This window comes from Passer domesticus, chromosome 7 (assembly GCF_036417665.1).
Source record: "Passer domesticus isolate bPasDom1 chromosome 7, bPasDom1.hap1, whole genome shotgun sequence".
In the NCBI taxonomy this organism is placed as follows: Eukaryota; Metazoa; Chordata; class Aves; order Passeriformes; family Passeridae; genus Passer; species Passer domesticus.
In genome coordinates, this window is record NC_087480.1 from 43033292 (window position 1) to 43049149 (window position 15858).

Here is a 15858-nt window from a genome sequence, read left to right on the forward strand (position 1 = left end):
AACTTGATGCATTTTTCCTCCATAGAGAGTGGCCTGTTTCAATATGTAAGATGTTCACACAGATGACATTAGCATACTATCTCTGAACAAAGCACTTTCCTCTGTGCTGAAGTTGTCCGGGTAATGGTAAAAAGTGATTCTGAAGGTTGATACTAAGTATAATTGAATGCATTCAGGGCACAACTGCAAATCTCTAGAAAATGTCATAAACTCTGTAAAGCTACTTCCTTGGTGACAGTTTTTTGAGCATAAAAATGGAATCTGAAGAGCCTAAGCTATTTATTTCAATTCAGTGAGATACTCAGCAAAGCTTACAATTCTGCTGTATTCCATACAAATGCAGGGTCTATTAAACACACAGATGATGTAATCTATATTATAAATGTAGATCCAACACTGCCTTTTTGTGTATCTCTGTGTATATGTAATATAAAAACACAAGTATTTAGAGAAACAATATATTTACTTTGCACAATTTAAATATTTTCAAAATTAGCAACAGAATTTTGGTTTTGTACACTATGTCTGGCTTAGAGCATATTGTTTCTAAAATAAACAGCAGGATATTTTAATATAGCAAAATTGTGCCTATGACTTCAATGGCAGCATGGGCAGTTTCTCTAAAATCTTTAGATATTTGTTTCAGAAAATTTGTGCATTCACACTTACTAACAAAAGTCCTCAATTTTGCTGATAGAAGCATTTGTGGATTTGTCTATTATGGCTCTAAGCTAAAAACAGGCAGATGATGTAGTGAGTGTAGAGAATATCTCAAAGAGTATTACACAGCTATGAAGAAAATATTTTTCTAATGACACGACTCAAGGAATTGTGTTTTCTTGATGGTTTGATTTTTTGAGAGGAGAATGCCTTTTATTTTTCAAGGATGATAGAAAAATGCATGGAGCCATGCCCTGCAGAGTTCTTGCCAAGGTACTCTACAGCACTAGGCTCCGTAAAGTCCAAAGTAATTTTAATTACTAGCAGCACAAATGTATTTGAACAGCTGAACAAGTTATTTCATTCTGTATGTGACTGCCTTGAAATGAGACACCAAGCAGATCTGTGAACTCTTCTGCTTTTTTTATGAGACTCTTCCACATGAAAAGAGAGGGAAATCGTCTGTTCTCTTCTCTTTTTTCCAAATCTGGTCACCTCCCTCCAAGTAAATATTTCAAGTGGTCATGTAGAAACAGAATGTATTCCTGCAAAATAGTGAAGGGAGAGGGCAGACATCAGGTTTCCTTAAAAAAAAAAAAAAAAAAAAAAAAAAACCAAACATAAAGACAAGTTTGAAAAAGAGCTGCTATTTCTGAGAAATAGAAGGAGTAGGAAGAGTTCAGAATGAAGATGCTTTACTGTGTAAAGGGTGTTAGGCTTCAGTAAAAAGTTCTCCACTATTCCTTCATTTGTTAGGATAAGGGTGAATTAAAATTCCATCTCACTGCAAAATAATACAAGCATATTTAAAGATATTCTAATCTCAGTTAGCTCTCAATAAAAAATAAGACTCAATATTTCAAACACTTTAAGGGAAATATGCATAAACAAAACAAGTTAACTGTATCTTGTCAGTCTCAGTGCTAATTTTTTTCCCATAGTGATATCTATTTGATCTCAATGAAAATTCTGGATGCACAAGAAATGTGAGATTGCACCATTAATTTTACCAGAAATATAAATCTATTTGCTAATTCAGATTCCTAAAACATTATTTGCAGAAATTGAACATAAAGTGATCCATAAATATTTCATTTCACTTTCAGCTAAGGGCCCAAGGGATATTGTGGAAGCATAAGGAATGAAAAAAACCTCAGCGCATAGATGTGGATGTGTAAGATGTGTGCATATGTGTGTGTATGGACACACACTATATATACATATATATAGTTAATATATATATACACACACACATATATATGTATATATGTGTGTACATGTATATGTATGTGTGTATATATATATTCACACAGTTATATGCTACTTGATTTTACACTAGTCAGACCACTTCTTTCCTAACATTTTCAGGGCAGAGAGATGCATTGAAATAAGGTTATTTACACCTGCAACTATAAATGGGTTAACTAACAAAATTTGAGTTTTTAAGTATCGGATCATTTGAGGCCAAAATTCTACTGAATTGCGTAGGACTAGAAAAATCTTGCTACTTGTTGTTTTTGTGTTTACCTAGATAAAAAAAGTGGAAGGGGAAAATGAAAGTGCATTTAATTTTGTGGCTGTTGATTTGCTTGTTATTCGACACTACACTGACACACTGCATCCACTGAGTTTCTTGCTATTGGTAGGAAATACTGTCAAGGGACAAAAAAGGTGTTTTTTAAGGTGATTAAAGAGCAATGAACTATAATATGAAAATGTTAATTTTATCTAACTGATAAAAAGAAATCTGCCCATAAAGTCCATTAGGCAGTAGAGTAGCACTTCAAAAGAAGTTACAGATGGATCAACAAAGGCATGTTCAAAGTAGGCCAGATAAAACATTTAAGAAGTGTGTTGAGAGGATCGTCTTGTAATTATAGTGCAACTGAAATGACCACAATGGTCTTATCCAACCTTCTGATCTCTAAGGGTGGGATAAACAGAACATGGCATTTGAGTGTGAAGATCAAATGAACAGAAAGCCACCTGTGTCTCTAGAAGATGAGTACTTTTCCAAAGTTAGCAGACATGTAAATGGGCAATTGTATTTCATGCATAACAAATGGGAAGACAGTAAATCATGGCTGAATTATGGGATCTTTTCTTCTTTTAGAAAAAAACACACAACCCTCCACAGTGAAGTTACATCCCTTCTCCAGTTTCTCAGCTTTTTTAATATGATATAGACTTTTTAAGGCAAACCTTGTCCAGTCTCATATAAGGTGGAAAAATTACTTGGCTGGTTGTACAATGGGGTTTTGATACCCACACAGTGCCACAAGGAGTATCAGCAGAGATAACATGGTTTTCCTCCTGAAGAGCTTTAGAAAGCATTTTCCCACAATGTAAAAAAATCAGGAAAATGGGTTTTTATTGCACCTCTTTTGGCTTCTGGTTTGGCAGTTTTTACATGTGTAGGGTTTTTTTTTTGCAGAGCTGCCACATTTGCTTCCCTTGTCAAGCAATGGGGTATTTATGTAGAGACCACAACTTAATTTATGATATCGAGGCTGGCAATGAATGTGGTAGTTATTATATGTAAAAGATGGCTACTTTAAACGTTTGTAGGAGAGATACTGAAATGGATTCTAAAGAACAGTAGACAACTAGATCCAAATCCATTGCTCATATTTTTATGATACATTTCCTTCTCTCTTTGTATCATCTGAGTTCTCTTATCAAGAGATTTTAACATCCCATTCTTATATAGCTTACAAGCCTGATACTAAAATATGGCCATCTATTTGTCAGCACAAGGTCTTTACTTTTATGACAAAGTAAAAAGTTTGCTAGAGGTTACAGCACCATAAAGTTCTATCATTCACAGCTGCTCTAAGATCTTTCCCCAGTTAAAGCATGCATGTCCTATCTACAAGACACAAAGTTGGTGCTTGCTGAACTGCTAGTTTTATTCCTGTTTTTCCCTTTTCAGTCTGCAGGCTCTACCCATGAATACAGTTTGTTCTGCTAGGCAAGTCATCTAGGACTTTGCCTATTCTCTGTGGTGTCAGAGAGTTCTAGCTAACATTTTAATCAAGCTTGGTATTCCTTTTAGCTTGCCACCCATCTGATTGTTCTGCCCTGCTCTCTGTCCAGCCCAGCTCTGACTGCTCTGGTCTCTCCCTATCCCCACTGCACATATCAGCTGTGCTTTGCTACCTGCATTGTCTAGAAAAAGGTAGATTCAAGGGGTATTTGAGCAAAGGCAGAAATGCGCACTGAACCCAGACTGATAAATCTCATGTTATTAGCCTTTATTGCCTTACTTGCTGTTGTACCCCATTATCTGTCTTCACAAGGTTCAGAGGAGCTTCTCTGACATGCAATGATTCCAGCCCATGGAAATCCACATGCATTCCATGGCAGATATCCCAGGGTCCATCTCAGCAGGAAGGTTCTGATATGTTCTTGATCCCAGTATGATCTTGCTGCAACTTTACAGTAAAATATTGTCCTGCCATTTTCTACCAGACCACACAAATGACATATGTTTAAATATAATCAAAAGGGTGATTACAAATGCTATAGAGCAGGAGAGCAAACGACAAGTGAAGAGAGATTGAGATGTCTGTAGAGGTGTGCAGATAATTAAGATAGCTACTTCTCAGTCTTGTTGGCTGGATAATGCAGTCTAATTATTCGTTTAGGACCAAGAAATATCAAACATTTGTCTTTCTCTGACAAACATTTGGTATTTCCATTTTCAACTCAGAAGTGCCACAGCACAGCTCACACTTTACTGCTCTCTTACAGCATCTTTCTTAATCCTACACTAAATAATTTGGCTATTTATCCCCACCCTAAGTGCTTTAGTGTGCCAACTGGGTGAAAATTCGAGCACTCACTCTAATTTTTTCTCTACTGACTGAAGATAATTCACCACTATCATCTCACACAGTGTCACCAGCATTCATTCTTGCAAGCATTCTGATTTAACATTAAGGCAAAATTAAAATTGCCACAGCATGAAAACACTTGCAAAGAGAATATCTGTATACTGTTCAGAATTGGGCAATGAGACTAATACACTGAAACTATTAAAAACACAGACTGCAGATAAACACACGATCAGCAATTTAAAAGTTAGTTTTGTGTGTTGAGTTTTTCATTTGTTTCCTCTTAAAAGAAAATAACTTGAATAAAATTTTTACAGTCTCCATAAAAGAAACAATAGATTGTTAGTTTCCCTTTACAGAACCTCTTCTTCTCTTAGAAAAGTAACAGTGATTCAGGGAAATAATAAGCTGACACAAAGGCATGCAGAGCTGAACAAAAGTTTCTATATTTTTTCTTTGCACTTAGCTGAGAAAATAAGTTGCCATGAATAATTCAGTAAACAACTTTCTGGTCCACTCATAGTACAGTAGCGGTTCATGGCTTTTCTAATCTCACTGTTTATTTCCACTTATCTGATAAATATACAATTTTAACTCTGTGGATTAAACCCACTAGAAGGATAAATTATCAAATCACAACATTTTTGTTTGGATGAATGTGAAAGTGCTTACTGTCTGAATGTGTCTGTCTATCTATATATATATATTTGACATAAATAGTAGCAGTGAGCAGTTGTACATACAGGCAGCTGTTCACTTTGCTTTATTGTACTGCACTTCCATTAAATTCTGATCACTATTATGCTGAAAGCTGCACTTAGAGACAGACCTAATGAGGGGAAAAAAACCCAAAAAGAAAAAAAGAAAAAATTAAAAAAAAACCATAAAAGAGGAAGATAAAAAGAAAAATAAATAGAAAAAAAAAAAAAGAAAAAATTAACATAAGTGTAAATTTACAATGTGTTTTTTAGAATCAGAGATTAATTACACAGCTAAATTCATAGTCTGGCCAATGAAAATGAGCACTGTTTCTAACAGAAAATGAAATATTCCATTGTGCCAAAAATTCCTAAAATTTTACAATCCAGCAGATCTGTTGTGCCTTCCTGTTCTTCCCCAGCAAATACCTTAAATTTGATAATTTCATAACATAATTTCAATTTTTCATTGAACACTTCTATAAAAAAAATGAAGGCCTCACTCTCATCACTTCACATAGAAGAGTAGCAATGGAAATGATAAATATTTTATAATACTAACATTCTTTTGAAAACTTAGAGATCAGCAGTATGATCCATGTGTTCACAGGCACAGACAACCTTCTCCATATTCAGCCTGTTGATTTATGGACACCTCAGATCAGTGGGTGTCATTTCACTCATTTGCCACAAAAGCTGTGGGGCTTGGGGGTGGGTTTGCAATTTGACATGTGAACTGATTATTCCATTTGGGGTTGGGCCGTGTCTGAATGACAGAGGATGGAATCCTGGTTTCTGAGGGGTAGAGCTGAATGCAGGCCTTAAGACAGCTCCTGTCCATTTCAGAGGGGCGCGAGCACTCCCTGGCCTGCCCCGTGGGACAATCACCGGTTCGCAAAGGCCATGAGCCCCTGCCACCAGTCCCCAGATCTCTGGCACCTCTCCACTGACGCAGGGGCCAAGTGCAGGGATCCAGGAGATGCAGGGAGACAGAGGGGAGGTCCAGTGCTGGGCCAGGGACCCTTCCCACAGCCTGACTGCCCTGACAGACGCTCGGAGCCCTTGAGCACACTGCAAGCCAATATCCACCAGCAACACCACAGAAAGGAAACTTCAAACTGCACCTTGACCTCAAACTGGAGCAACCTCCTTCCATTTTTCCCTCCAGAATGGGATGCACTCAGCACTTTTGGCCTAGCAGAGATTCTGACTTAGAGCAAGGCCTGCACACTTGCTTTTACCTCAGCATTTTCTCACAGCTGCCAAGGGATTTGGGAAAGCTGCCAAAGCTGTGCTCTGTTTGCATATTTCTTTGAGATATTAGAGAAGAAGGGTGCCTAACACACCAGAGGCAGGAATTTGCCATGCCTCAGCCAGTGGCACAAGGTGGAAGCAATGCCTGTTCTCAGACACCTTCAGCACCCGCACAGGGAGCATTCGCTTGCCTCAAACCACTGGGGCAAATTATGCAAGAGCTCAGGTTTTGCTTTGTCCAAGCACAAGCTGACTGTGAACCTGGTAACCTGCTGGTTTCACTGATACCACAGGCTGGAATAACTGATTGGCACAGCCCAGCTTCCTTCAGTGACCCAGAGCCCAGGCTTGATTTGTCATAAGGAAGGGATAAACTCTGTACATAGGCACTGCTCATAGCTGACAGCCCACAAGGGGGCTGCTCTGGGACACAAGTGTGTGTGCATGGATCAGCTCTGGAAATACTGCACTTTAGCTTAGCCATTTCAGCTGGCTTGGATTCTTTTTTTTTTTTCTCTCCAAAGTTTTTGTTACACAGGAACTGGAGTGCTGCATTGCCTTAAAACCTACCACTGCATTGCCACTAGTTATGAGGGGATAAAGTTACATCTAATTCATTAAGAGAAGAAAATTACTTTTTCATTTGAATGCCATTTATTATTCAGTAGAGAGCCACTCATGGTCAAAATGCAGGGAACAACATATGGGGGAAGCAGTAATAAGCAGACCAAAGAGAGGAGGCTATTTCTCCCAAATTATAACTTGGCATCAACATGAATTGCAATGAATGGATCTTCAGCATCGGTATTAATCTGGAAATTAGCCTTTCCATCACCAGAAACATACACCTGCTTTCCAGTACATCTGTTGTCCTCCTTTTGTCCAGAAATAACATCACAGTAGGTACCAGCAGGCAGTCCAGTTTGCACATTGACATTCATATTCCTATGAGAAAATAAATACGATTTATGCATTGTTTTTAAAACAGGTATTTCAATTGGTGTGTAAGATTTCTGACGATGATCTTACTCCCCCATTTGAAGGGCACTGAAAAGCCTGGGTTTTCTGATCCTACCACTCCTACACTCCCTTTTTAGCTCTCTGGACCCAGCATGCACTCAAATAACTCATGTTGGATTGCTGAGGAAGGATGCTGTTGTTCTCTCTGGCACTATTCCTGCCACTGACTTACCAGTCATCATTATTGAAGATGATGAAGCCTTTGTTACCACGGCCAAAAGCCACTTGATTGCTGCCATTGTCCCACCAGTTGGAGAAAGGCTCACCATCCACCACGTTACGGAAGATAACCATGTTCCTGGAAACACAAGCAATGTCTGCCTCTGCACCTGCAACACCTCTAAAGCCACATGGAGCAGGAAGCAAAAGCAACTGCTTTTACTCCTTGTTTCTCCCCAGGGCCCTACCTGATTTGACGCCAGCGATGTTCACAAACCCAGTCGTTGCCACAGGTCGTGTCCGCGTTGATGGTGACGGCCTTTGTGGAGCCATCTGCGTTACTTGGGGGTCCGTACCAGTCATTGACATCCTGGCATTAAAAAGACAGCTTTATATCTCCCGACTGGAAATGCAGAGAGCCCCTTAGAGGGAGCATCAAAGTTTCACATCCAGCCTGGGACAGGGAAATCACTCGAAAAATCTGAAATGCCCTGGACTACTTCTCCGGCCCTGCTCTCACCCTTAATCCCCATGGATGGATCTTCTGCATCAACAGCTCACCTTTCCATTTTGAAAATATCTTGGCCAGCGAAAACTTGACATCACACGTGTGAGCCCATATGGATGGGCAAGCATGAAGCCAACTGCCATTTTATAGAGCCTGTTTGGTGGACAAACAAGGAATGAGACATGGAAGGAGGAACCTGCCAGAGAACACACAGAGAAACGAACCAAAGCAAGAAGCATCATCCACACAAGAGCAATCCCTCACCTGGCATCCCAGAAGGTTAGAATAGAAGCTCCACCAGCCCCGTGTCCTCTCTGATTGTCGTGATTATCCACAAAGACCAGGGCTCTGTCGGAAGGCACAAAGCCCCAGCCTTCTCCCCAGTTCCTAAACAAAAACACAGACTTGAAGCTACCCTGTCAACTGGTGGATCCAGCGAATCCTGGATAAGTTGCAGCACCTTCATCCTTACTTTAAGTAGGCCATCTTTTCTCCATTCCACTTGCGGAGCACTGTTCCCAGTTTGGCACCATATTTGAATTCTGTCACTCGGCCATTTCCAAAGTACTCGCTGCCTTTGATGGGCTCCGTACCCAAATCAATTACCTGGTACAGGAAAGAAAACCTGCATCCCTTTTTGTCTCACAAAGACCAACAATGCAATGTACAGAACTTGACATCAGCTCTTGATTTACAATGAGAAGAAAGTAATTATGTATTTTGCTGTGTAGAGCAACACAAATTCAGTATAAGACATGAGGGACACATGCAAAAACATGACTGATGAAAGGAAAGCTAAAGTTGATTGACAATCTGTTGTGGAGGCATCTTTAAGAATCAAAATTACCTATGTCTGCAGGGCTGCTCTAAGTAAATTGTGAGCTCCTTCTAGAGTAAGTTGGATGAAGATGAAGATGTATTGTTGTTCCTCTGAAGGAGGAGGCAAAAGAAATACAAAAGACAAAGGCAATCATAAAGGAGAAAATGTGGAGATTACCTCCTGGTAAATTAAAGGTCTAGTTCCTGCAGAAAACCATTGAGTGTTCAGATCATGCAGCTTGTCCAGAAATGCTTTTATGTCCCCAGGCCACATGTGCTTGGCAGCATCAATTCGGAATCCTGCTACACCAATGTCAATGAGATGGTTCATGTACTGTGCAATCTCTGAGCGCACATAGTCCTTCTCCAGGGCCAGATCCAGAAGGCCGGTCACACGGCAGTCCCGGACCTGTCCAACAGAAAAGAAAAAAATAAAGATATCTGTGTATTACACCAAAGGAGGGGTGGGGTGGTGGTTCATGAGGTTGTATTGGATTGGGAAGAAGGCAGGGAGTGATATCCAAAGTAAAGGCTTTTGTCTTCACAAGTCACTGTTGCACATGATAAAGCCCTACGGTCCTGGAGACACCTGAACACCTGCCTTCCAACGGGAAGTGATGAATAAATTCTTGTTTTACTTTGCTTATGTGTGTGGCTTTCTCTTTACCTGTTAAACTGTCTTCATCTTAATCTATGAGTTTTCTCAGTTTTCCTCTTCCAGTTCTCTGCCCCATCCCACTGAAAGTAGGACGAGTAATGTTTAGCTGCTGGCTGAGTTTAACCACAAGTTTTCTTTGGTTCCCAACGTAGGACTCAAAGTGTTTGGATTAATCAGTGTCTGTGATTAATGTGCTAGATGGAATTCACAGCTGTCATTGCTGTTTGGCAGGCTCCTGTGCTTGCCATGGGGCTCACTGGCCTCACTGAGCATTAGAGTCTAGGGCTCATTAACAGCTGCTTTGTGCTGTGGCTGCAGCTGCAGCCTGTGCTGCTGATCCCTCACCCTGGGACATTCTGATCCCAGCGCTGGCCTGGGCTGGCACCTGAGGGACTGCAGGGTCTGGGGAAGTTCAAACCAGGGGTAAGGGGAGGAGTTCATTGCCACATTAAACATGATGCTCTAGTCCAAAGGAACTGGGAGTGGACATTGTAATGGAAATACCTTTAACTTCTTGCAATCCAGGATTTGGGATATGTGTTATAGGGATTACCACAGCAGAAGCCACCCGAACCCATGAAGGGCAAGCCCTACATGAACCTGTGCAAGTGCAGAAACATTATAATGTATTGTTGCAAAGTGGCTGAAGGGACAGCTTCAGAAAGAACTGCTACATATTCTAACTACAAATCCCAGTAAATTGTGTAACTACAGCACCACCTTGCACTGCTCTCAATTTTCCAAGGGTGCTGCTTACAATGATCTGCTGAGTTCATAAGCCACAAAAATGAGCTCACAGGCTGAGCTGAGTACACTGGGCTCACTTCAGGAGCAAACATCTGCACCTAGGTTCTTGATTCCTCAGTACTTAGAGTATTTTGGGCCACACATACCTATGGTCACCACTCCATTCACTTGTCATGTGACTAAGCACAAGTTTTCTGAGGCACTACACCATTTGATTTTACTGTTACAGAATATGTTAAAAAAAAAAAGTTAACAGAATTTGTAAAAAAAAAAAAAGTCTGAAAATTTTTCCAGAGAAGGTTACCTGATAGATATCATTATAATTTTCAACTTCTCCACTTCCAGTGTGACATTTGCCATCATTGAAATCCCAGCCAGAGTATGGGACAGCTGGAAAATCTCTGTTTCCAGCATTAAAATAGCTTCCACAGGTAGAATGTGTGCCTGAGCCACCTGCAGCCCCACACATATGGTTGACGACAGCATCCACATAGATACGAACCTGGAAAAGCAATATGTGCATGTCAGTATGTCTTGTAGCACACAAGAAGTGATAGCCAGGGATTTACCACATCACTCTTAAGTGGATTATTTTCCCTTTCAGTTTCTTCTCAGTTTACACCTCCTTTGAGGACAGCAGCACCTTCCCTCAGCTGATACAGCACTTCTTGCCACATCAGACAGATTTTCAAGGCACTTACTCCAACATTGTTGCATCTCTTCACCATGTCTTTGAATTGCTCCTCATTTCCTGATCGAGAGCAGATCTTGTAGCTAATGGGCTGGTATCTTTCCCACCAGGGTCTGTTCGGGTTAGTAATGACAATGTTTTCATTGGGAGGTGAAACCTGCAGATGAAATGATGTACTTTGATAAGAAATCAAATCAACATTTTAAGGGCAAAATCTGTGCTCAGGACCTCTGCCCTCAGAGGAAAGTTAGTACCCAGCCCAGTCTCTCTCCCACAGCAGAAGGTCAGATCTGTGAGATGTCTGTCTTGTACACTGGCAAGAAAGGCATTTTGGTTTGTTCCTGTGAGTTGCCTGGGTCCAGCATTGGCCTGCTTTCCAGGACATGCGCATGGAAGGGCTGAAGCCACAGGAATTACTTTCACCTGTAACACCAACAGCCTTAGGAATGCCAATCCTCACTGCTTCCATACTTCCTTTACAACAAGGTAAAGAGCTTTAGCTTCTACTTAGCTTTCAAGGGAAGCCTTTCAGCATGCTCCTTTGTAACTGATCTGCTAGACATACACCATCATCATTCCTACAGGGCCCTGCAGAGTTAGAGTTGCTTCTAAAAGCAGCTGCTACTTCCTACTCTCCCCCCTCAGGAAGATGACTGTCTCCAATTCAGACATTATTAATCAAATTATTGAATATTAACAACTTTTGAATCATATATTACAATGCAGTTTTCCTACTACTGGCAGGAAACAACTCACCTGAACTCCGCCAAATCCATTAGGAGCTAAGTAGCGTTCACACTCCTCAGCAATATCCTGCCAGCGCCATTCAAAGAGATGCACAATGGAAGTTCTCTTTGGGACAGTGTTGGGGTTGTACTGCCCCCAACAAAGCCCTGCAGCTGCCAGGAGGAGGAGAAGGATTCGCATGGTGCCTTCAGTGTAAGGCTGTGGTCTCTTCACCGGCTATTTATGTGCCTGCAAGATGGCAAAGTTCCTCTAGCAGGTGTCAAAATTCACATGGATCAATGCTATCAGTTATTATTTAGATAGATAGCTCAATATCATTATTTGGTTTGGTTTTTCTCCTGAATAACTCAACAGCTGAAGATAAAATACTTTTTCACAATGATTATGTCATCATAAACTGAGTGGTCCACGAGCAGTGCACCCAAATCCAGACTTGCACTCTTTCTAATCACATAAACAAAGATACTTTATCAAAAGTATTCCAAAATGTGGAAAATCAGACAGCTGTAGAAGCAGAACTGGCTAGTGACACCATCCTCTTGGCCTTGGGAGAGATAAACTCAAGGTAAGCACAAAGGTTAAGACATTCTATCTGGTCACTCTGACAGCTCTGGCAAAAGAATATAACAAGAACATTGCTGGTGAAAGAATGATAACTGAGAAGATTGTGTTACTAAGGGAACAGGGGCAAAGAAGTCTGAGTGGAAAATTTTGGACAGAATTTAGGGACCTATAAATACTGGTAAACTGATGCAACAAACAGCTTTGCTTGCATAGCATGGTCTGTGCCTCTCCATCCCCAGGAATGGTGTCCCGTGTGAGGAACGACAATTTGCCTATCTGGCCGTTCTGGGAATGCCCCACAGAACTGAATTGCTGCAGAAAGGAAGCAGGAGCCAGCCAGCATCCTTCCCCTCAGGTTTTGATGGTGAGCTGTGAGGGACATGGGCAGGAATATGTCTTCAGAAGAAAAACATGTCTTTGAACTTATACATAAACTTTTAGAGAAGCCCAGAAAAACAGCTGCTTCTCATTCTCTTAAAATGATATTACGCTAGTCAGAATCACATGTTAAAGGGTTAAAGGCCAGCATGGCTTTCCCAGTGGAACTGTGGGATGAATGGGTGATGAAAAGTGATAAGATCGAAGCTGGTTTTGTACCTCTCTGGAGAGCTATTTTAGAAACTCTTTAAGCTCAGGAGGGTGCCGGGAAAGAATCCTGGTGCCCCCTCAGCAACAGGCAAGGACTCTGCAGAGGAGTTTTTAACATCCCCCTCTGCCTAGGAAGGATGAGTTGGGTCGTTCTTTGTGAGTCACAATCCGAGGGAAAGCAAGATGCTGGCACAGCTGATTAAGTTACATCAGCAGCGTTTGTTGGATGAAAAACCATGGAATTGTGAGTATTGGGGAGGTGTTCCAGTAGTGTCAGTGCAACTTAAAAATAGTACAGTAATTTCTCCAAACTGGAGCCACTGTCATAATGGGTTAAACACCCTGTACCTCTTTCCTAAATGAAAGAGACCTTGACATTAAAAAACTCCTGTAAGCAGTTGCAACAGGAGTAACATGAAAGATACTGATAACGAACCTGGTTGTAGATCCAAGACATACCCTGAGAACAAATCCACAGAATGGGTCGATCCTCAATTTGGTGCGCGGTGCTGCTGGCAGTGGTGGAGCCCCCTCGGAGCTGCCCCTGCCCAGGGTAATACCCCATGGCTGGCATTAACCCCCTGGGCTTGAAAGCCCCCCTGGCTTGTCTGAGCTCTCCCGCCTCCTCCCGTGCCAGGCAGCAGCGCTGACCTGCGGGTCCCCGGTCTGTGCCTGCCGAGAGCCGCCCAGCAGCTCCTGCACGGCAGCACCGAGCCCTGCACGCAGTACTGAAGCCATGGCACAACACTGTTAGAGTGCCTGCAGGATGCATTAAAATACATTTGTTAAAATTAACCTTGTATTTTCAGGGAGCTGTGATTTTAACAGGATTGTTTACTGGAGAGATGATTCACTGACAGTCATTAACGAAGTCCTATAACCTTGAATTTGATCTGCAGCAGTTTAAAACCTCCAGTAAATCCATGTTGCTGCTATTTTGGTCACGGAACAGTTGTTTACCTACATGTTGTTCCTTCATGTTTAACTCTTGTATGACAGATTTCCAGTAACTTTTTTGTAATGATAGAGTCAAAATTACTTAAGAGTCAAAAAACCAAAAAAAGGGGGAAATGTGAAAGATCAGAAAGCCACAGAAGCTGAGCTGGATGGTGCCATCATCCTCCTGGCCCTAGGAGAGAGAAACTCAAGGAAAGGACAAAAGTGAAGACATCCTATCTGGTCACTGTGACTGCTCTGGCAAAAGAATGTAACAAGAACATTGCTGGTGAAAGAATGATAACTGAGAAGATTGTGTTACTAACAGAACAGGAGCAAAGGAGTCTGAGTGGAAAACTTTGGACAGAACTTAGAGACCTATAAATACTGGTGAACTACTGTAATAAATGGTTTTGCTTGCATAGTATGGTCTGTGTCTCTCAATCCCTGCACCAAAACATAACACACAGACCCTCTGAAGGGAAAAGCAGTAGAAGCTGATTGAAAGATGACAGGAAATCTAACAGCATTAAGAGAATGAACGAGTTTGCCAGCATTCAGAGGTGTCTTGCTCTCAAAATTAGACTGAGTTCACACCAGGGTATGAACAACTGTCATGGCTTTACACTGGCCCAACACCAGACACCCATGAGAGTTTCTTGCTCACCCTCCCCTGCCACATCTGGGCAGTGGAGAGGGAAAAAAAAACAAACAAAGGGCTCACGAGTGAGATAAGCATGGGAAGAAAATGTTTAAGGGCAAAATGGTTTCAACTTCAGGAGTTTATTACAAACAGAATGAGAGGTGGATAAGGAGAAGTAAAATAAGCCCTTAAAACACTTTCACTCCAGGTTCTCCTCCTTCCCACTGACAGCACAGGGAGACAGGGCAGGGGGGTTTTGGTCAGTTCATCACCAAGATTTTCTTCTGCTGCTCAGGGAGAGGAGTGTCCTCCCCCTGTGAGGCTATGGGGTTCCTCCCACACAAGACATTTCTCCATGAACTGCCCTGGTGTGGGTCCGCTCTCAAGAGCAGCAGCCAAACCTCATCTGCTGCAGCTGAGTCCCTTTCATGGGCACACAACCCCCCAAAACTACTGCGACCTGGGTCTCTCTTCTCATGGGGTGCAGTCCTCCAAAGACAGGCTGCTCCAGCCTGGAAGCAAGGGCTCCTCTCTCCACCAGGTCTTCCACTGGATCCCTGCCTCCAGGCATCCACTTGCTCCAGCATGGGCACCTCCCCCCTGGGCTGTGAGTGGATTTCTGCATCCCCCATGGATCCCCATGGGCTGCAGGGTCACAGCTGCTTCACCATGGCCATCACCATGAGGCCTGCAGAGAAATCTTGGCTCTGGCACCTGGAGCACCTCCTCCCCCTGCTTCTGCACTGACCTTGGTGTGCCCAAGGTCTGTTCTCACCTCCTCCTCTTTTCTGACTGGAAGAAAAACCATGTGACTTTGTTTTGATTTTCTTATTAAATATGTTAGCACAGAGGCATTACCACCTTCTCTCATTGGCCCAGTTTTGGCCAGCAGCATGTCCATCTTCAGAGCCATCAGGGATTGCCTCTGCTGGAAATGGTGGAAGCTTCTGGCAGCTTATCACACAAGCCACCTCTGTGGTACCCTGGCTACCAAAAACCAGGCCATGCAAAACCAATACATCAGAGTCAAGGAACAAAACCCAATATCAGATGCAAATAGTGTAGATAAGTTTTAGCTGTCTGACATATAACTGAATTTGAAAGCTAGAGCTCTTTTCCAAGTCCTCTCTTGTATTTCCTACAAACTCCTCCTTCAAAAAAAAGACCTTTGACTTTTCTTCATGAAACGATTTCAGGTCTGCATTTGGAACTGACAAAAGATCAATGTCTTAGCAACAATCCTCCATGAATAAACTTGAGTAATACTAGCAATAAAATAATACTGTAAGAGAATATGAAGAATAGAAAATCAACCTGAATTGTGCCATGT

General features: G+C 41.8%; 1 protein-coding gene across 2 annotated transcripts; it reads right to left on the reverse strand.

The window, feature by feature from the left end:
* Positions 1-1066: 1066 nt before the first annotated feature.
* Positions 1067-15822, reverse strand: LOC135304988 (pancreatic alpha-amylase-like). Of its 2 annotated transcripts, none has more exons than XM_064428051.1 (11): positions 11807-13525; positions 11061-11207; positions 10664-10861; positions 9133-9363; positions 8608-8741; positions 8400-8522; positions 8189-8288; positions 7876-7997; positions 7641-7766; positions 7295-7393; positions 1067-1205 (listed from the first exon to the last, which is right to left on the reverse strand). In XM_064428051.1, exons 1-11 carry the CDS (start codon positions 11975-11977, stop codon positions 1175-1177), a joined length of 1482 nt encoding a protein of 493 aa, XP_064284121.1. In that variant the 5' UTR covers positions 11978-13525; the 3' UTR covers positions 1067-1174. The 2 variants fall into 2 exon arrangements, with proteins under 2 accessions (XP_064284121.1, XP_064284120.1); XM_064428050.1 differs by lacking the exon at positions 1067-1205 and adding an exon at positions 15390-15822 and having other exon boundaries at positions 7090-7393; positions 11807-12025.
* Between the last annotated feature and the right edge of the window lie 36 nt (positions 15823-15858).